We start from the raw sequence: 21,047 nt of genomic DNA on the forward strand, positions 1-21,047 counted from the left end.
TTTATTGTTGGCTATTATTGTGATTTCGAATGAAATGCATTCTTATAAAAAAGTAAAAAGAAAAAAGGATATGATAGATAATTTGACTAGTAATAATTCAACTGATACTGTTGGATAAATGAACTATTTTTACTGTTTTATGTAGAAAGTTGCAGACGGGACAACATATAAGCGCATCACATAATTCTATCTAATTCTTTTTCCCAGAAAAAGATAAAAGTTTTAGAATCATGAATTGTTTTAAAAAAAATTAAATGCTAATAATAAAAAAAATTAAATGCTAGATTACTAGAGCTGACAAAATTTGACACGACCCAATTACCCGACACGAACACGACATAAATAAATGAGTATGGATTGTCAAATTTAATACGATTATTAAATGAGTCGGGTCTGGGTTGACACGATTTTTTTCCGTCTCGGGTTAGAGTTAAAATTCTTGACCCATTTACCTGATTAATGACCCGATTATATTTTCTATTTTAAAATAATTTACAGGTTTTTATCATTAAAACTCAAATATTGGAAATGATTTTCTCTTTTATTTTTATTCTTTAAAACGGTGAATATAAACAGTGTTTTATTTATAAAATTTTAAATATACTTAGAGATTCAATAGTGTAAATACGTAAAATACTGATAGACATGTATATTTTATAATATTGATATATAATATTTTTACATATATATAATTAAAACCTCAATAGTGTAAATGCATAATATTTTGGTAGATATATATATTTTATAATATCGATAAATTATGTATGTATGTACGTATGTATGACAGTGTATAAATATTTAACGCAACTTTATTTAATATATAGATATTAAGTGGGTTATTGGGTAACCCGATTATTTTTCCGTATCGAATTTGGATCTCAATATTTTGACACAATTATTAAATGAGTTGGGTTTAAATCAAGTTAAATTTAACACAACTCAAAACTGACACGATACGAACACAATCCGATGACATGTTTTGTCGGCTCTATAGATTACTACGATATATTTGGAAATTTTTTAACTAAAGCGCGTCAGTACGAACAAAATCACTTGCCCAACTGTGGGCCGTGGCCTAAAGTCGAAAGGCCCAAACCCACTAGGTGAAATGCAAGAATGCGTTAGTTCTTCTGCTTGAATTAGTAATAATAACACGGATTCATTTGACAGAAAGAGAGAGAGAGAGAGAGATGACGACAAAATATTATCTTTTACATTGAATGGAAATTCAAGTTTATCATAATAAAGTAAACAGGAACAGCTTCCACGTTTCATCTACTCCTCATCTTCATCTGTGACAAATTTACCAGTTCCAGGATTCAATGCGGCAACAAAGAAGAAGATAACGTTGAACAGCACAAGTGGTTCGATTTCGTTGATGGGGATCCCAGTCTCAATGTTGAGTTGTGCTAGAGCTCCTTTCCCTGTTATGATTTCTCCAATCAAAGAGAATGCAATACCCAACTGAGCCAATCTTCCCACAAACAGCTCGTTTGACTTCGTGAATCCAAATATGGGACCTTCCACATTCAAACAGCAAATATATTACTCTTGACTTCATCAAATCGTGATTCATGAAAGCAGGCTACTTAAGAGAACTGTAGTAGTGGTAATAATGGTTTATTAAAATTGAGCTCCACTGCTCATTAAAAATGCTGGTTTTTCTTCTTCTTTTTTCTTTTTTTAATTGTGGGAATTTTTAACATTTTTGTGCTGGTGTCTACCAAAAGCCTACTAGTATTAATTCTATTACATACCACCGTTCAAAATTCTTTACTCATTTAGAGCCGCATTTACTCTCAAGTATTGGTATGTGTATTTTCTGTCAGATATTAAATAATAATTAATTTTTAACCCCATCACTAATGTATTAATTATTAATGCCAAGACACATTAGATGTCAACACGCAAATTTAGTATCCCAACTTTATAAACACTGCATCACTCATTATAAATTCATAAACTGAAAAGGTTAATAAACACAATAGGCAGGGACTAGGGAATTGGAATTACCTCCTTCCTTGAGACCCAACGCTGATCTTAAGCTTTTGCCTGGAGGAATGACAGCTCCTCCGAGCCCAGTGGGCTCATCTGGCTCATCAACGAACTTACCACGGTCACCCAAAGCTCCAATTGCTCCAAGCAAGGTGAACAAGATGAAAAATAAAAGCAGTGGCTCTGCTTCATAGATTGGAATTCCGGTCTCTAAATTCAACTGAGCTAGAATCCCCTTCCCAGTTATTCCCTCACCCAACAAGGAAGCCTACACAAAACATAGCTTGCTAATTAATTAATAAAACCCTTGGAAAATATGATCTTAACAGAAGTTTAATTTTCCTTTTTCTCTCCTAGATTTTCAAGTCTACTGGGCCTCCGTCCGAATTGTGGTACAAATCCTAAAGGAAGCCTGGAAGCCTTCAAGAAAAATGATAAATCTAAATCTAACTGATATATGTACAATTTTGATGAGCAAAGCGACAGATGTTGTTTTCAGTATAGAATTTGGAAAAAAGTAGTTGAGTACTCACAGCAAAGCCAATCATGGCAACACGACCAACAAAGAGCTCATTTTGCTTTGTAAAACCAAATCCTCCAGAGGTCCCAAAGATACCATCCTCAACTTTTGGCTTTGATTCAACCTGTAAGTTTAAATTAAAATATACCCATAAACAACTAGCTAAGGGCCAATATTAAATCAAAACAATCTTACCAACAACAAAAACGGAAACAAGAAAACCAAATTAAACCTTCTTGGTCTTGGGTGGAGCTTTGGTTTTAGATTTGAAGAGGGCAACAGTAGAAAAAGCTTTAGATGATGAAGAAGCCGCAGCAGCAGTTAAAGATTCATTAGAGAGTGGGTTGAACATAAGATGAGAGAATGGCTTAGGTCTCAGCATCTGCGTTTGAAATGTGACTAAAGAGTCTCTTTTCAAGTTTCCTGCGTGGCTAGTGGAAACCCCAGACATGAGCAGCATAGTTTGAGCCATTAATATTGAATGAATATGTTGTCACTCTGCTAGATTTCTCAAGCCAGCAAAGCTAGTTTCACTGTTTCAGATTCACTAGATTTTCTTCTAATGCAACAACCATCTATATTATATCGTAAGCTGAGCACAGAGAGTGGGATCATTGCAAGTGTGGTTACGAATTGTCAGGGTTAGCGATGGGCAAAGAGAGTGGCCACGTCTTTCCATAACTTTGTAATTTTTGTAGATAATGTTTTCAGCTCAAAATTTCATAATACAAATACGGAACTACTATTAGCATTTAGCAAAACTTTTCAAACCAGGTGGCAACACCGCTTCCTCAAATTTACAGTACAAATTCAAGCCATATTTCCATAAAATTATAAAATGAACAAAATTAAGTTACATATATTACTAGTTTTTTTTAAGACCCTCATCCATAAAATTATTTACCATAAGTTACATATTTTCCATAAAATTATAAAATGAACAAAATTAAGTTACATATATTACTAGTTTTTTTAAGACACTCATCCATAGGAGTAAATAAATCAACATAGAGCACAGAAGATATTTTTCATTGTTAATATTGTTTGGCCTATAGTTAAATTCCATGATAAGGGGAAACTTTATTTACCATTCTCAGCCAATGGCTTACATGCTAAGTTAAACAAACATTTGGCGATGCTAATTAATTAATTAATTGCATAAGATTAAGAGTTTAGAAGAAGGCTTGCTTAGTGAATTCTCCATTGGATTATGAGGTCCAGACAGACACAAGTGGAAAGTATGAGAGAAAAAAACACATGTCATGGTGTTAATGGAATCTTGAATATGATTTCGGAAGACTCGCACTCAGATAGTTACATGCCCCCTTAGAAACTGGAAATGCGTCCGCCCGGTTGTAGGAAAAAGCCTGTAAGTAGTTGCAGCGGAGATGTCTGACCACGCACTGCTCTGGCAAGTGACACGTGTAATACCATCTCTTTGTGCTAAATACAATCCAGGGACGATGATATCTTAATTGACGAGTCCTGATTTGACACGTCAACCCCAACCAAGATTCATGACTGTCGCAGCTCTCAATTCTTTTTTCCTTTTTCACCCTTGCCCCCATTATTTATTAATAAACATCCATAAGTTCCTAAGTTTATTGAACGCCCCACATCGTTATTTCCTCCACCCTTCAAGTTAACAAGATTTGGTATGAAAATTCTTTTTAATTTATCACCTTAATAAAAATAATTAAAAAAAAATCTTTATTACTATCTCTTACAACACACACTTTCTCTATCTTTATTAGTTCGTGTGCCTACATGTAATTATCATCAATTCGTTCAGTTTCCCTTAACTTATTGCTTAATATCAATTATGTGTTTAATTAGATTTTATTTGGTTTGTTTTTACTGCTGATTTGTGAAAAATGATTTTGGTTTGAAGGCTTCAATTTTTGTTCTTTACTCCTTAGACTTTCAAGTTGCAACAGCTTAGGGGTACATTAAAGCTTATCCATAAATAATTGGAGCCAAGTGAAATTAACCCCGATTGGGTCGCATTTGCAAAAGAACCGAGCCATATTTCGGCCCAATCACACCATGCCAGCCTGATAACCAATTTCTAAGCTCACACCTTCAACGATTCAAACCTATTAAATTCTTCCCTTTAAAAAAAAATAAAAGCACTACTTTTAATGCCGAATCATCGTTGCATAGTTTCTTTTCACAGTAAACAGAATAAAAAACCTCACATTATTGTGCAACCATAGTTTTGTCTACTTTAGCATATTTGTTTTTCTAATTTTCTGTGTTTTAACAAATGTGGGTCAAGTGATTTGTCAAAAGATATCTTATCTTTATAGGTTTTTCTAGCCAAATGGGAAAAATTCCATTTGTTTAATCGTGTTTTCACAAATAGAAACGAATTTATTATCATCATATCATATTAAACACAGAAAACAAGAGCCCCTGATTCTGAAAGACTAAACACTACTAAAGAGCAGTTTGATGGCATTAGCTTCAAATGCCCTTGTTTCACTGAGCTTTCGTTTGCTTGAAGAATTAAGCCCAACAGGCCCATAGGCTATTGGGTTGGGTTCTGGTTTAGGCCGCTGTTCAAAGACATGCCCGAATGTGTACGTCACGCTTCCTTGAGCTAAAAAAACAAATATAAAATTGTGTAATTGTATTGCTCTATTAGTATTTATAATTAATAGGTTAATAAAAACCTCCTAAATCAACTCTCCAATGATGCCGTCTCAATATCTGTACTTAGAACAAATGAGATCAATAATTGTAAGCCATAAACAAACAGCCTTATTGTACTTTAAAAAGCTTTGTGGTTCATATTTGAAAAAATTTGCCTTAGTAAAAAAACTCACCAAACTGCTTAATTTTTCAATTTAAAATGCTGAAAGGCTCCTACTTAAATTTCTCGCCATGCATTGCCAGCTCCTCGGTAGCCACTAATTCAAAACTAACAGCCGAAAATTATTCAACAACAAAGAAATATAATGATATTTAATTACGAGTAATGATACAGCCACAAACTCTTGTACAAACTTATTTTGTACAAACTGACGTGGCATTAATTCATTAGTTGAATGAAAATATAAATTAATAAAAAAAATTATATGGGCCAAGTGATATTTAATTCAACCAATCTTATCATGCCACATCAATTTGTACAAAATAAGTTTGTACAAGAGTTTGTGGCTGTATCATTACTCATTTAATTACTAAAATAAATTCGCAAGAGTCGAGAATGCTTCATATGGGTCGATCTCAAAAAAAATGGTCCAGAAAATATAAGGCAAAATTCAAGATAACTTTTGACTTTTTTTTGAATAATTGATTGCCTATACATCTTTGAGCAGCAGCCTACTACATGATTGATACCTCGTGCCATCCAATAATTCTAGTGACATTATCTTTTATATCTTATGTCTTCCCACCACACCATCCTTTTTTTTTTTTGGCCCTTTTTCGCTTCTTGTATTCAATTAATTGCACTACAACGTTGCAACATGAACCCCATCAAATAATTTGCAGTTTCTATTTTATGGACCTCACTCTAATTAATGCATGAATTATGATTGATGTGATTTTGATCTTATGATGGGAACAGATCATACGGCACGACCATCACATGAGCTTGGCACCATAGTCACTACCATATGTGAGATAAAATGATGAGATGTTGACCCCATCCGTCCACTAGCTCTAAACGAAGGGCCAACATCTTGATCCCCATCATCAAATATTGTCAATTTGATTTTGTAGATAACTCATTAGATGGGGGCATAATTGCTATGAATTATTGTGATTCGATACAAGTCGACTAGACTGCTAAAGAAATTAGCCTATACATTTTATTATAAATTGTGTTACTTATTTGATATTTTTTACATAAGAAATTTTACATTTACGATATCATAAGATTGCACATTCATATCAATGAGAAAACGCTCCTCGTGCAGATAACCCTCCCCCCCCCCACCCCCCCCGCGAAGTATATATTTTCGGACTACACCATTGCACAGATGATGACTACATACTCTAATTGTATTATCAATTAATTAATTGCAATGTAATATTAAAAAAATATATATATATATCACTTAGAATAATAAGCCTGCGATTTAACATCATAATATAATGATTCTTTTTGTTTGTTACCTTCCGAATACCTGTATCTTTCCAATTTCCATTTTAATAACAGTCATTAACAAATAGCAGCTCATTTCAACTATTATTATGACTTACGAGAGGGACAAAGTTTTCATCTGGAGCCAGTTCTATAACATAAAGCACTACCGCATCTTGTGAAATTCTCATTCATTATAATTATTTTTTTCTCTGGCTTTATAACACTTCCCTTTTTTGTGTCATCATTAAAACGAATCGTGCATGATATATCTCGGTCCAAGCGTCTCAATTTGTTTTTGTGACCCACATTTGATTCAATATCAAATAATTACTTAAAATGAAACAGAATGTGTTGGAAACCGGATAATTCTGTGAGAAAACATGAATATAAACTGAATTATATGCTAAAAATGTTCAAAATTCTACAGCATGTGTAAATTTTATACAATATATACAAAAACAAATATTTTGATGCAATTAAGATAAAAATCAGGATATATATTTTTTGAATTTACAAAACAAAATTTATCCAACAAAACGGGAAGATATAACTTGCTGAAGGGCCCTTAATGTAAAATAATTGGGCCCACGTCAATTACTTATTGGTTACACTTCTCTGGGGCCTGGGCCTTCACCCCTTTTAACCGTCATCCACGTGACCTAACAGCCAATTTCTGTAATTCGATATGTATATATAATCTTTCATGAACCCTAAAAGTAAATGTCAAATTACTAACTTTTAAATTGAATAACCAAAATAGAAAACTCCTTATAAATCCGAAGAATGATGAATATCATCTTACATTACGTTAACTAAAATGAGAAACTGAGCAACATTACTCACCTTGTGAAATACTACTATACACATGACAGGGTAAATTAGCAAAGGCCCTTACGAGCAAACTTAATCACTAAATTATTATATTCCAAATTATCTAATTTATTTCATTTGTAGTATTTATTAATTATAAGGATAAGACTATGGTGTAATTGTGGTACCATACCGCAGCTGTACCTAATCATTGAATTTAACCGCACACATGTACTATAACTGAATTTAATAATTAAGTACAGTTATGGTATAATACCATAGTTACACTATAACTGGATTAGACTTGGCAAAATCCGGGTCCGGTCCGGGTTTTGGTGTTGCCCGGGACCGGACCGGATGAGAGAAATGCAAGCCCGGACCCGGGTTAAAACCCGGTTTTTCCGGGTGCGGTCCGGGCTTGAGCCCGGCACCTTCCGGGTCCGGGTTTTGATCCGGGTTTTTAAAACCCGCATGTGATAACTTCAATTTTTTTTCAATTTTTTTCTTTAATTTTTTTTTTCATTTCTCTAACAATGTAAATTTTAAAAAAGAAAATAATCAAATAAACTCATTCAATCTCAAACTTTAAAAAAGAAAATAGTCAAATACAAATATATAACACATTAATAATGCAAAATTTGCACAAATGATAAATAAAAATTATTTCAATCTACTTTCTAATACCTAAATTCATCTCATTTCTAACTTAAACTCATTCAATCTATATATAAAATAAATAAATTAAATTCAACAACACAATAAATTTAAATAACATCTAACATATCATAAATTCATAATTATATATTTATATATAATATATTTATTTTTTAAATTTATTAAAAAACCGGGTCCGGTCCGGGTTCCAGGTTTTTTGTGTTGAACCCGGACCCGGGCCCGGAAATGTCCGGGTTTGAGAATTTCAAACCCGGATCCGGTTTTTATATGCATGCGGTCCGGGTTTTGCCCGGACCGGATTGGCCGGGTCCGGGCCGGGTCCGGTCTGGGCGGGCTTTTTGACACCCCTAAACTGGATCCTGATTATAAACATCGATCAGTAAAAAAAAATACAGGCATTTAATATTCATTTGGCTTTGGGATAATAAAAAAGAAAACAATTTTTGATTGGAGACAGCGGAGCATCCTACGTAAGGTCAACCGTCCGATCAGGAGATGAGGACTCAGAATTCTCAAAATTCGAAATAATGAACCCCAACACCCAAACAGAGCCTTGAGTGGCGCCTTCTCATAAGATTCCTCCACGAAAGCTTCGACAAACAGACAAAACAAAGCTGAGACAAAACCACTGACGAACTCAAAACACTGTAGAGACTAGAGAGAGAGAGAGAGAGAGAGAGAGAGAGATTTTGCCTGGAAAAAATTCAAAATTTTTATTAATTAAAATTAGTGGTTACGCAGTAATCTTTGTGCATTGATTAGGCGGGAATAAGGGCTGCTTCGATTTTCAAAATATCTAAAATTATTAAAAAGAAAAAAAAATCAATAAAGCAAAAGCTACTTCCCAATTAGCAAAAAGCTGAAAAGCTGTTTTTGAGTTATCATTCTGTGTAGCTCACAGCTTCACATTCACAGGCTCACATGCTCTCTAATATTTGAAAATTTAAAAAGAAAACACAAGAAATAGAAACCTGCACACATTTATTTGTTTTCGCTGTTATGTGATTATGTCTTCTGACATTATTCAACAGATTTTTGCAGAGTTACAGTTTTAAGTTTTTCTTGTCAAATAAAACTATTATTGTAATATTAAATTTGAAAACACATTTTGTTTTCATTTATTTCTGGTTCCCATCTGATCTCTGGGCTTGTTCTGGTCTCCAGTCAAAGGTATTTGATCTGGGTCTTGTATCTTCTCTTCTGTTTCTTTATTTTATATTATTATTGGTTTCTTATTATTATAGTATTTACACGTCATTTTAGCAGTCAGCATTAGTTTAATGTATCGAATATTGAGAAAGTAATGGAAAGTTTTGAGCTTTATGGGTTTGACGGGTCACTCACATCTGGGATCTTTCTCTGTTTACTAGTTACTGTTTCATAGATTTGATCTTACTTTTCTCTAAGTGCGATTTTTGGAAGATTTGAGTGGTTTGTAATCGTGGGTAGTTTCCATTTTGTGATGGGTATCTAAGATTTTACAAATAAATGGAGTTTAGGATACCATTGGAGCTTGTAGTTCATTCTTTTGGTTCAAATATTTGTGTTGCTGGTTGAGTTTTCCCCTTTTTGTTTCTTTATGTGCTATATTTTTTTAGTTAAAAATCTTATCGTTTGTTGTTGAGGAGTTGGTTAGTTAAAGGTTTGGATTTCAAGCAAAGCTGAGAAAATGATAAGCTATTAAGCCAAGTTACCTTTTTGTCTAATGATTGAGATTGTGGATGAGGTTATAAGAGTGGAGCTTTAGTATTGGCATATCAAATCCTTCTTATGATTCCTTATTTGGTTCTTCTTGCCAACTTAGAAATTGGTTTATGACTGGTTCTTGGTGACGGTGTGGATACTGGTTTGCAGATGAACTGTCTGTGATGTGCTAGTTGTCGTCAGTAGGATACTGGAGCCTGCGATGGAAAAGCGAAAATGGTTATGGAAGAGGAGGTCCTCTGAGAGAAGCCCTGGAGAAACTGACAGTTCAGGATCGATTTCTTCACATTCGGAGAGATACTCTGATGACCAGGTGGGTAATTTTCACATCTCTATTACCAGTTTATGTCCGTAGCAAGAACTTGAAATGTTCGACTCTAAGCATTTTACTAAATTACCTGACATTGGCTCAAGCACCTTTGAAACCGCTGTCTGCTTTGCTTGATGGGTCGTTCAAAGAAATTTTGGATTACCGCATATTCATTCAATTCTTTCTACTTTAGTCTTGCTCTGCTGAAGAATTTCAAATGCTTGTTATAATCTCTATATTCTTCTATAAGTTCTATTGGTCTTCAGTATTCTGGGGTTTAATAATATGTTATGAGTCAAACTTTTTGTTTGATTCCCTTCTTATATCCTGTTTTGTACTCCAGTTTGTCTACGACAAAGAACTTCCTCATCATTCTTTTTTGTTCGGGGATGAATTTAGTTGATTACGAGTATTTCAATAATAATAGAGCAGCAAACAGTTTTGTACAGATTAGTATGCACAAATTGATGTGATATGAAGAGATTGACTAAAAAGTAATAACAAATTTTTTTTTTTAATTATGTGGACACATGATAGTTTTGTACAATCAATCTCTTCTTACCTCGTCAGTTTGTACACATTTATTTGTACAAGGAGGTTGTGGGTCTATTATTACCCTTCTTTGTTCACTTTTTTTTTTTTTTTGAAGTTGGATTCTTAGAGTCCTGGTCAATATGTGAGGAAGAGTGGGTACAGAAAGCTAACAGTTAACTGAAACTTGTTGAAAAGCAGGAGAGCATAAGTGCAGGAAGATTTAGGTATATAAATTGGCAAGCAGTGTAGTCTGAGTGCTTATTGTCCCGTCAATCCTTTAATGTTGGTTTTTTAGATAAAGACTGAGCCCTTTGTGTTCCTAAAATTATTACTGCATTCGTTGGTCTTTGTTAGGGACAAATCATGATGTTGTTTCCATGTAAGGAAGATACAGTTAGTCTAACCAGAATTAATTAAAATTTCATGGTAAAGAAGTCCAAACTTCATTATTAGTTTTAACTATTTCTAATGTTGAAGCAGGAAGCTCTAAAGGCATCTCCTAATGACAATGCCCAGTCACCTGAAGTGACCTCAAAAGCTGTAGCTAATGGAGAAGATATCCGTGATAATGTTAGGGCTTTGACAGAAAAATTATCTGCTGCTCTAGTGAATGTTAGTGCTAAAGAAGACCTGGTGAAGCAGCATGCCAAAGTTGCTGAAGAAGCTATTGCAGGTATCATGTAGTAACTTGGTGCAAAATGCAAAGTTTGCACGAAAAGTTTTCTCAACCAGCCAGTGTAATTGTTGCATTTTTCTATGATTCTTTTATCATAATACTTATCTCATTAGTTATGTAATTTTTTAGGTTGGGAAAAAGCTGAAAATGAAGCAGTGCTCCTAAAGAATAAACTCGAGGCTTCTGCACAGCAGAACTCAACACTGGAAGACAAGGTGAGCCATCTTGATGGGGCCCTAAAGGAATGTGTTAGGCAGTTGAGACTAGCAAAAGAGGAGCAGGAGCAGAAGATTCATGAAGCTGTAGAGAAAAAAACACGTGAGTGTGAATCCATGAAGCTTGAATTTGAAAGCCGACTTCTTGAGCTCCAGAGCAAAGCAGAGACTGCTAAATCTGAACCTTCTTATCACATGGACCCTGATCTTTTTGAGAAGCTTGAATTTTTGGAGAAAGAGAACTCAGCTCTTAAGATGGAGCTCCTGATACAGTCTGAGGAGTTAGAAATTAGGGCGATTGAGAGGGACCTGAGTAACCAAGCTGCTGAAACAGCCAGCAAGCAACATTTAGACAGCATAAAGAAGGTGGCCAAGCTTGAGGCTGAGTGTCGGAGGTTAAAGGCAATGGCTTGTAGAGCTTCATCGACTAACGATCACAAGTCTGCTGCTGCCTCCTCAAATTGTGCTGAATCTCTAGTGGATAGTCAATCAGATAGTTGGGAGCGGCTTAATGCTGTGGAGATGGATATCCGCAAGATGGGTGGCACAGAGCCGAACATGTCTGAGCCAAGTTGCTCTGACTCATGGGCATCAGCTCTAATTGCTGAGCTTGATCAGTTCAAAAATGAAAAGGCTGTTAATAGAAATCTCTCGGCCTCATCTCCTGAAATTGATCTAATGGATGATTTTCTTGAAATGGAGCAGCTAGCTGCAATGCCCAATAATAAGAGTGGAAAACATGTTGAATCAGGAAATGTTACCACGCAATCCACGCTTGCAGAAAGTTCATTAAGAGCTGAACGTGAAGCCATGATTCATCGAACAGCGGAACTGGAACAAAAACTAGAAAGGATGGATGCAGAGAAAGTTGATTTGGAAGAAAAACTAGACAAGATGGATGCAGAGAAAGCTGATCTGGAAGAAAAACTAGAACAGATGGATGCGGAGAAAGCTGAACTGGAAGAAAAACTAGACAAGATGGATGCAGAGAAAGCTAAACTGGAAGAAAAAATAGAAAAGACGGAAGCAGAAAAAGCTGAACTGGAGATGGCTCTAGCCAAAAGTCAAGACTCTGTTGAGGCGTCAGAGCTTCAGCTGAGGGAGGCTACTATGCAGTTAGAGGAGCTCCAAAGGGAGCTGAATTTGGTAAATGAATCAAAGCAGATTGTTGAGTCTAATGTGAGTAGCATGGAAATGGAAGCTCAAACAATGACTGCAAAGATCAACTCATTAGAAGAAGAGGTTGAAATGGAGAGGGCTTTGTCAATGCAGATTACAGTCAAGTGCCAGAAGTTGGAGGAAGAGCAATGGAGAATGAAACAAGAAGTTGAGCTTCAACAAATTGCCAAGTCAAATGCTGAAGTAAAGATAAAACAGGTAAGTCATAATGGACTTACCGAACCAATTTACTGATGCAGATTTTAAAGAGCATCTAATCAGAAATTTTATATCCTAAATGCACTGACCTCATGTTTTGCCTATGGCAGGAGGACCTGGAAGTGGCAGCAGGGAAACTTGCTGAGTGCCAGAAAACAATACAATCTCTGGGGAAGCAACTGAAATCTCTGGCAACATTAGAAGACTTTCTGATTGACACTGCAAGCATACCAGAGTTCTCTCGGGCAGCATTGCCGATTCCCAAAACTGTCGGAGAATCATGGAAGTTACCTTCTAATGTAACATTTTCACACAAGAGAGACTTGAATTCTCCAGGTGTAGTTGCTGGGACCACTTGTCCTTCAATAAGTAAGAATGATGGGAACACGCCCCCATCTTCGTCTTCATCTACATCATCTGCCATGCCATCAAATCAAATCAATCCTGAGAAGAACCGAAATGGTTTTGCAAAGTTCTTCTCGCGGACTAAGAATGGAATACAATTAGAACTTTAGTCATGTAGGAACAAAAAACAGAAGACCGAAATTAATTTCTGAGCTTTAAAAGAGAGTTCATATCACTTAGATTTTGCTGATTAAATGCTCTTTAATCCCCGGCAATTTTTTTCTTTCACTTATACACGATTGTTAGTCTGTGAATCAAAAACTTTCAAGCAAAGTTTGGATTTTTAATTGCTCTTTTATAATATTTAGTTTTCTTTTTGGTCCCGGTAATCATGATCGAAATATGGAACTTCAGATGTTATCATTACTTATTTACCAGTTTCCTGTGATCGCAATCAATGAATATTGAAAGAAAATGGAAAGAGCTATGTTAGAGCTGTCTTCATTATTTCCTTGTTCCAGGTGTTGATCAATCATAGGGTGGATGCATTCGCCATTCAGCCTGTTATAAAATTGCAAAAAGTAGAATAAAATTTTATAGAAAATGAAAGAAGAGCTGGAAATACAGGAATTTGTTTGGTTGATTAGATGAATTTGATGCTGTCTTTGGATACTTTTGCGTACCTTTAAAGTTTCGAACATGCAAGTTCTTTATATTTCTTGGTCTGGCCATTTAGAATCTTAGATCTACTTGCTTTTTAAGTACGAATGCTCTCATTTCAATAGCTTAAAAAGGAGGGGTAAAAGAAAGAATTGGGGTGAGAGAGGCTCGAACTCTCGACCTCAGGATCACTCAGAAGCTATGAGACCTACGCGCTAGCCAACTGCGCCACCACCCCACTGTTGATGTTATCAAGCATATTAAACATACTAAACGCTTTTTTGTTTATGTTTGACACCCCCCCCCCCCCCCCCCGCCTCTTTTTTAATTTTTTGGGTAATGACTTTGCATTTGCATTACCCGACTATTTTAGACTGGTAGCCACCAATTGATTTCGAAGCTTCGGGAAGTGGAAAATTTTATGACCATAAAACATTCAACAATTGCCAATATGGAGACACTGGGCAACAACTTCACTATTTAAATATGCAGCAATTTTATCATTTCTAATGTGTTTCCTACTCAAATATATAGAATAAAATAACGAGATTATTTCTGTTATTGTAAAGTTGAACAATCTTTAGTTGTCTTTTCGAGAAGATTGTATTGTATTGAATTGAGGATAAAATAATATGGGCTACATTGTCGCTACCATGACATGCACGAAGTGGTTTGAGTATGATTCTGAGTAGTGATTATATAAATTTTTGTGGTCTGTGCTCTACCATGAGCCTATAAGAATTTCAATCAATTGATTTACGTAGAACCTCCCTTCAAACAAATATTCAAAAACACATCTGTGCTACTTTCTAAAAACAATGAGTGGCTCGTGCCTTTTTGTGCCCACTAAAACTTAAGATGAACCACCACGTTTTGGTTTCTCGCAACTAGTAAAATGAGGATGAAAGCACCGAAATCATACTCAAAGGTTTTGATTCAGTCATTTCGAAAAGATGATTGTTTGCTCCATTCTTTAGTTTTCTTTTGAGATATAAAGAAATATGTCTGCATTAACTACAAGAAAGTTCTCTGGTGTAGAGGTTAGCACTCTGGACATTCTACCTGGGCTCAACTCCCGGTAGGACCTTGTTTTAATTCCAACCTTCTGCACTTCGGGACTGAAAACCAAGCTTGGATCCTTGGACGAAAGGTGATAAAAACCATCAAAACACCATTGCATCCTCTGAGCAAATATAGTAGAAGGCTACAAAGAAGTTTTGCGGAAAATAACAAATTGCTTTATCGACCATGTATGGCGCCTTGGAGGAATGTTAGAAATCAGTCAATACATTCAGTGATTTCACAGAAGTGCGGTGCCTGAGCTATTCCCCTTTTTGGTAGTAGTAAGCTAAAGTATAACAACTGTACATAATCAATGGAATAAATGAAAGTTTCTAAGATGCAATCCAAATTGGTTTTGGTCTTCTTTCTGTCATTCACGACGATGATAACTCGTCTGCTGGGGATTTTTCTCCCTTTTGAAAGCATTGAAGAGGTCTATTCCAAGGGAAATGTTAAGCAAATTCATGCCAGCCATCCCGAACAAGGCAAGCGGCAACTCAATACCCTTTTCAAACTTGGAAGCATCTCTGATCAGCTTGATGGTAATCAGAAGGTGAGATGCAATCCTTGCAAGAAAGAATGTGATCCAATTGAGAACCCATTCCACCCTAACAATCCTGCTCTTGCTATCGCGAATACCAGCCATCCGTCGCACCTTCCTCACATGTAAAAAGATGGAATGTAGCTGCATCACCAAAATGAATTTTACCGTTAAGATTGCACAACAATATGAGGCGGATAATTCACGTTAAGAAGAGGGATTTATTTATTCATTTCAAAATAGAAAGAAAATAGGAACAGATGGATGAAAAGACAACTTTTAGGAAGACTCTACACAAATAAGAAAGAGAGATTCGGGGACAGAAAACTTATAGAAAGATACTGAAATGTACCTCACAAATAAGAGTGAGAATTAGGTAGTTGATGGTTACATTTCGATACAAAGCAAGAGTAAAGCAAACCAGCAGCAACAGATGATGCACTAGGATTCCAGGGATCAAACCACTGTATAATCGATACTGCAGCATATCCCATTGATCATAAGCAAAGTAACCACATGAAAAGCATAAAGCAGGGTATGCCCACAGCCAAGCACTGCCAACCAACTCTGAGTGCTCAAACATTCCATTCAATCCATTTCTTAGCCATTGATTAACCACTATGAACACCACTGCAAAAGACACAGAAATACATTTGAAATTACTCCTGGTAACAAGACAATGGATCCTCATACGAAAACCTTTGAATAAAACTATTAGCAAAAGAAATTAATACAAACAAATTTTGTAATCTGAAGATGAAAGCTTGCTGTCTTTGTGTCAAACTAAGTTCAAGTCATAACACATGTGATCAGGGTTCAAACTTTTAGATATGTGCTTGAACCACTCTTCTCAGCATCCAATTTTCTGTATTTCTATACATACAGCTGTCCACTAAAGTTAAAATAATATGCCTTTCTGATGTACACAATTAGAAAGTTTCAGCTTGAACTAACATGAACACAGATTCTAACGACTCGACAACGTTCACACCTGAACCAATTTCATGTGTCAAACATTGCCCCTATATACATTCTGCCACAAACTTGACTTTATGTTCCTTGTGGCCAATAGAATATAGGCAACAACGGCTTCATTAATACAACTTAACAACTCAAAGTTTATTTCTATTTGAGTCAGCGAAAATCTTACATCAACCACTACATTTCTGGACAAAATCATGACAGCAATTTCCAGAATCATGCAGCTATGTTAACCACCAAATGCACACAATACTAAGAATTAACAAACAGCACAGCATTAACAGAAAGAATTGATAAAATACAAAATAACCAGATACGCACTTCAGTAAATGAAATATAATATAATAAAAAAAATGTTAAAAAGGAAAGAATAATGGAACCTGAGACGGAAGTGATGGTGGAGTGGAGAAGAGAGACGGAGGTGTTGACGAAGAGAGGATCACGAGAGACCAAAAGGCGAATGACCCAGTTGGCTATTTGGAAAAAGCAAGCACCGGCGACGATAAAGAGAAGCTCCTTGCGCTTATTGAACGCTATTTCGAACAAAACGGAGACCGACCAGAGGAGCAGAGTGGCCAAAAAGAAGACCCCTACTTTGTTCTTATCGCTTTGTTTGGTGCTTGTCCTTGCCATTGAATCTGACTTGAGAGAGAGTGAGAGATAACAATCACCGATGGAGCTTAAAGGAAGCTTCTTCTTTCGCTTGGTTTCGTTAGACGGGAGTTGACAGTTAATGGGGAACAATAAAGGGCGAGCGTCTATGCTTTTGCTTTTGTCACCCGCAAGCCGTTTTGGGTTATTAATTTGTAAACTTTTGACCCGACCTGAAACATTGAATCCGAAATTCTTTTCAGAAATTCATGGCCTTATTGATAATGAAATCTGAGTGCCATTTTCATTTTATGAAAACAAGTTAAGTGTTGGCACTCAACCCAACTAAATCCAACCCGAAGTTATGTGGGTTGCGTTGGGTTGATTTTTTACAACCCATACTCTTTGGGGGTTGGGTGGGTTGAGTGCCAACCCACCCCGTGCCTACCCGTATCCGAGTACCATATACGTGATTATCAAGTATAAACCGCCAAACCATAAAACGTAAAATTGCATAATTTGTCGGCCGCCTCATTTTTTCTCCAAATCTCACTCACGACTTCGATTCGTTAGAGCCCCTACTTTGCACGTCTCGATTCGCCGCCGCCGGTGTCCGTCCGTCGCTGCTGGCCACGTCGACCAAAGTCAGTTCAGTCTTTTTTCCACGATTTCAGATTTTAATCTTTTATATCCGTTGGGTCTTCCTCATATTGAGTTAGATGCTCAAATTGCATGGTAGGTTTTTTTTTTTTTTTTAGTCGCCAAAAGGTGGTGTTCGTTGATTACTAATGATGGGATTTCTAGCACCAGGGTTTTAGTGATATGGTGTGTCTGTTTGGGTTTTGTTTGTTGTTTGGATCTGAAGATATTGAAAGAATTGAAAAGCTCGGGTGTTTTTGTTCTTGTTTTTTTGTTTTATTATTAAATGCCTGTGAAATGTGTTGAGTGAATACAAAACATTTTATTGTAATTGCCTTAAATTGTGCTTTGAACAATTTTTTCCTCTTTGCAAATTACTGACAGTAAGAATTGAATCCTGCATCTGATTCTCACATCGGTCTACAAGATCACTTTCATAAATAATTTGGCCACATTGTCTTGCAAACACACACAAGAAGTTGCATGTAGCTTTGTGGCACAACTTGTCCAAATTCATTTGTCAGATTATAAAATTTACTGATTCAATTATTTTTCATGTAGAAAAACAGTCAAACACGGACACAGAGAGAGAAAAAAGAATAGACTGAACTGAAAGAAAAGGTAAAACCCCAATTATTATTATTTTGGGCTTTTTTTTCTTGTTTTCAATAATAATTCTTTGTTATTTTCTAATTTTTTGACATTTTTCTTCTTTCTTCTTAGTTCTTCCTACTTTTTACGCAGGTGAACAGAAATGGCAATAAGAGTGTGGGATTTTGCTGCTCGTGTTTTTATGGTCTTAGCGTGGTGCTAGTCTTTTCTTTGGCAGCTTGTTGATTGCTATCATGATCCAGTTAAAGTAAAGGTTTATCGACCAAATGAGGGGGTAATGGTTATGGTTAAGAGTATAGCAGCAGTGATGCAATGCTTTCTTTCCTTGAAAGGATTTCATTTGAAAGCAGTTTCAATGTTTCACACTTGCAGCATCATTTGTCAAATGACAAGCTTCAATGACGAGTGTCGGAGGTCAATGGACTTAGTTGAAATCATTCAACTCATGTCTCTGCAATTTTTCGTTGTATGTTTGATTAGTTTGGATTTCATTGGGTGTCTAACCTATGCACCTCCTACTCTCTTGGCTCTCTGGGTGCCAACCAGCCAAAAAGCTCGCCTAAATTCTGTTAAAAGTAGGATGTCTTAGAAAGGTAAATCTGTTAGTGGGTGAATGTTCTATTGACCTTCTCTCTTTTATTTTGTTTCACAAGGAGCAGCCCTTTGTTGATTTTTGGGAGCTACCTTCCTCGGAGGTATAGTTGGCGAATTCTAGCTGTCGACTAAAACTCTGTTTTTGTTTGGCCTTTTTTTTTCTTTTTTTCCGCCTTCGAAAAGCTGTTTGTGTTTGGTTACATGTGTAAAAATTAGGTGGGAGGTGGGGATTTGATAATATTTCTAAACCACATGATAAGTTATTATTATTATTTTTTTGTCTTGGTTAAACAACTTATATATTTATTTTTATATGTGTTTATGTGTTTGTATATGGGGATGCCAAAAATCCCCACGGGGACGGGTACTCTCGGGGATTTTTCCCATTCGGGGAGGGAACGTGGATAATTCTATACCCAATTTCTTTTTCGGGAAAGGGACGGGAAGATTTTTTTACCCAGTTTCTTATTCAGGGAAAGGGCGGGGATGAGGTGGAATCTCCATCCCCTCCCCGTTTCCCCATTTTAATTTTTAATTTTATTTTTATTTTTTAAAATTACTAGTAAATAAATAATAAATTTTGAATTATATTATAAAATTATAAATATTGGTAAAAGTAACAAATATCAAAATATTTATATTATTAAACTTTTAGGCCTAATTAACTAATTAAAGTCTTAAATTTTTATTTAGGACATTAAAAAAGTCGGGTAAATTCTATTAGTCCAAAAATTTTATTTTTATTTTAATTTTTTTTAATTCAAAATATTAATTAAGTATCTACATTTATTTCATTTATTTATTGTCGATATAAAAGTAAATTCTTTTTCTTTTTATTGTAGGATTATGAAGATTGACAAAGATAATTATTTTGATAATTTGTATTTTGCATGTGACTTTTATAATGGATCAATGTTAATGTAAAATATATTTCGAATTTTACTTTTGTTTGAATTTTTTATTTTAATATAATTAACTCAAAATAAAAAAAAATATATGTATTAGTTATTCGGGGATCGGGGACTCTCGAGGATCCCCTGTTATTACTCGGGGAGGGGATGTAGATTCTCTCAAGCAATTCTGACGGGGATGGGGAGGGGGCAGAGACATACGTAAAATATTGGGGATGGGTACTGGGAGATTGGTCCCCTCCCCTTTCCATTGCCATCCCTATTTGTATATGTTTGTGTTTTTCATTTTATATGTATTGATTAATGGATATTTAAAATTTCTTATAAAATCTCCCCAAATACTCTCCATATTTTCTCCACCGGTTTTGGTCTGGTGGCATCTGGCAGTGACATTGTGTTATTTCTTATTCGTCTCAATTTTTTTAAAACTCTAATCTTGACCCTTGCTAGTATACAAACGGCATGATATTTGTTGTGCAGCTCCCTGATTTTTAATTTTTTTTGGAAAAATAAAAAGTTGTTAATGCATTTGATTAATTTTTTTTTGTTGGTCTTGATGATGGTGATGGTATATAATCATTTACCATGATAACTTCTTGAAAGGATTAGATTTATGTCTTGGGGCTTCATTTTAATAAATTTTCTCTTATAATGGTTGGGATTAGATAACAAAGGAATACAGATAGGATGATTTCTTTCACTATAACATTACAATACCTAAAAAAAAAAAAAAAAAATTTAGCTTTCAGTGATTTGTTTGTCTGATAACAATATAAAAGCATAGGCAAAGTGACTTTCTCATGGTAAATTTTTGAAAGGATTATGTTTATATCTTGGGTGTTCCTTTCAATAAAAACGTGCGGAATAGGTTCAGGAATCAAAACTTTTTTCTGTACTAGGTTTTTATTCAATTATAAGGATCTTATTACATATGAATATTATGCTTTGGTAATTGAGAAATTGGGAGTGGTCAAGAGGAAAAAGATTATAATGATGTTAGCAATAACAAGGTGGTCTTAATTGTCGTGGGATAAATTATTAGTTTGTCTTTTATACAACGTAGTTGATAATTTTCTGTATAAGAAGAATGGTTACTAGTTAGGGATCGAAATTAGAAATTTCATATGGAATACATCGTCAAAAACGGCATTAAAGGATATGAATTTTAAATAAAAAATTAAAAAAAAAAAAAGAAGTAA

General features: G+C 35.2%; 3 protein-coding genes, 1 long non-coding RNA gene and 1 other non-coding gene across 6 annotated transcripts; 2 read left to right on the top strand and 3 right to left on the bottom strand.

Annotated features, from left to right (window-relative positions):
* Positions 1–1,191: 1,191 nt before the first annotated feature.
* On the bottom strand, positions 1,192–3,128 carry LOC102630024 (photosystem II 22 kDa protein, chloroplastic). Its single transcript, XM_006472718.4, has 4 exons — positions 2,748–3,128; positions 2,529–2,639; positions 2,014–2,263; positions 1,192–1,520 (listed from the first exon to the last, which is right to left on the bottom strand). The coding sequence occupies exons 1-4, from the start codon at positions 2,985–2,987 to the stop codon at positions 1,276–1,278; spliced, it is 846 nt and encodes a 281-aa protein (XP_006472781.2). The 5' UTR covers positions 2,988–3,128; the 3' UTR covers positions 1,192–1,275.
* A 5,572-nt stretch (positions 3,129–8,700) lies between these two features.
* Positions 8,701–13,610, top strand: LOC102630322 (filament-like plant protein). 2 transcript variants are annotated; one of them, XM_006472720.4, is made up of 5 exons: positions 8,701–9,266; positions 9,951–10,113; positions 11,125–11,317; positions 11,450–12,912; positions 13,023–13,610. In XM_006472720.4, the coding sequence occupies exons 2-5, from the start codon at positions 10,003–10,005 to the stop codon at positions 13,425–13,427; spliced, it is 2,172 nt and encodes a 723-aa protein (XP_006472783.2). In that variant the 5' UTR covers positions 8,701–9,266; positions 9,951–10,002; the 3' UTR covers positions 13,428–13,610. The 2 variants fall into 2 exon arrangements, with proteins under 2 accessions (XP_006472783.2, XP_052298520.1); XM_052442560.1 differs by lacking the exon at positions 8,701–9,266 and having other exon boundaries at positions 9,274–10,113.
* A 460-nt stretch (positions 13,611–14,070) lies between these two features.
* TRNAM-CAU (transfer RNA methionine (anticodon CAU)) lies at positions 14,071–14,155 on the bottom strand. The gene is given in 2 exon segments: positions 14,071–14,106; positions 14,118–14,155. It is a non-coding gene; the product is annotated as a tRNA-Met (tRNA).
* Positions 14,156–15,071: 916 nt separating this feature from the next.
* LOC102631224 (uncharacterized) lies at positions 15,072–17,324 on the bottom strand. Its single transcript, XM_006472722.4, has 3 exons — positions 16,882–17,324; positions 15,873–16,150; positions 15,072–15,664 (listed from the first exon to the last, which is right to left on the bottom strand). The coding sequence occupies exons 1-3, from the start codon at positions 17,132–17,134 to the stop codon at positions 15,350–15,352; spliced, it is 846 nt and encodes a 281-aa protein (XP_006472785.2). The 5' UTR covers positions 17,135–17,324; the 3' UTR covers positions 15,072–15,349.
* A 250-nt stretch (positions 17,325–17,574) lies between these two features.
* On the top strand, positions 17,575–20,207 carry LOC102631033 (uncharacterized). Its single transcript, XR_370165.4, has 3 exons — positions 17,575–17,736; positions 18,293–18,352; positions 18,455–20,207. It is a non-coding gene; the product is annotated as an uncharacterized LOC102631033 (long non-coding RNA).
* The last annotated feature ends 840 nt before the right edge of the window (positions 20,208–21,047 follow it).

The sequence above is a fragment of the Citrus sinensis genome, chromosome 5, assembly GCF_022201045.2.
Source record: "Citrus sinensis cultivar Valencia sweet orange chromosome 5, DVS_A1.0, whole genome shotgun sequence".
Classification (NCBI taxonomy): Eukaryota; Viridiplantae; Streptophyta; class Magnoliopsida; order Sapindales; family Rutaceae; genus Citrus; species Citrus sinensis.

Bases quoted from the DNA above. Each gene is read 5' to 3' on its own strand.
- LOC102630024 (XM_006472718.4), bottom strand. From the start codon at position 2,987: ATGGCTCAAACTATGCTGCTCATGTCTGGGGTTTCCACTAGCCACGCA. The intron at 2,640-2,747 runs GTTTAATTTGGT...TTAAACTTACAG, and splicing joins CTCCACCCAAGACCAAGAAG to GTTGAATCAAAGCCAAAAGT. The intron at 1,521-2,013 runs GTAATTCCAATT...TGAATGTGGAAG, and splicing joins GTTGGGTCTCAAGGAAGGAG to GTCCCATATTTGGATTCACG.
- LOC102630322 (XM_006472720.4), top strand. From the start codon at position 10,003: ATGGAAAAGCGAAAATGGTTATGGAAGAGGAGGTCCTCTGAGAGAAGC. The intron at 10,114-11,124 runs GTGGGTAATTTT...ATGTTGAAGCAG, and splicing joins AGAGATACTCTGATGACCAG to GAAGCTCTAAAGGCATCTCC. The intron at 12,913-13,022 runs GTAAGTCATAAT...TGCCTATGGCAG, and splicing joins CTGAAGTAAAGATAAAACAG to GAGGACCTGGAAGTGGCAGC.
- LOC102631224 (XM_006472722.4), bottom strand. From the start codon at position 17,134: ATGGCAAGGACAAGCACCAAACAAAGCGATAAGAACAAAGTAGGGGTC. The intron at 16,151-16,881 runs GTTCCATTATTC...TGTCTTTTGCAG, and splicing joins CACCATCACTTCCGTCTCAG to TGGTGTTCATAGTGGTTAAT. The intron at 15,665-15,872 runs GTACATTTCAGT...TTGGTGATGCAG, and splicing joins TTCTCACTCTTATTTGTGAG to CTACATTCCATCTTTTTACA.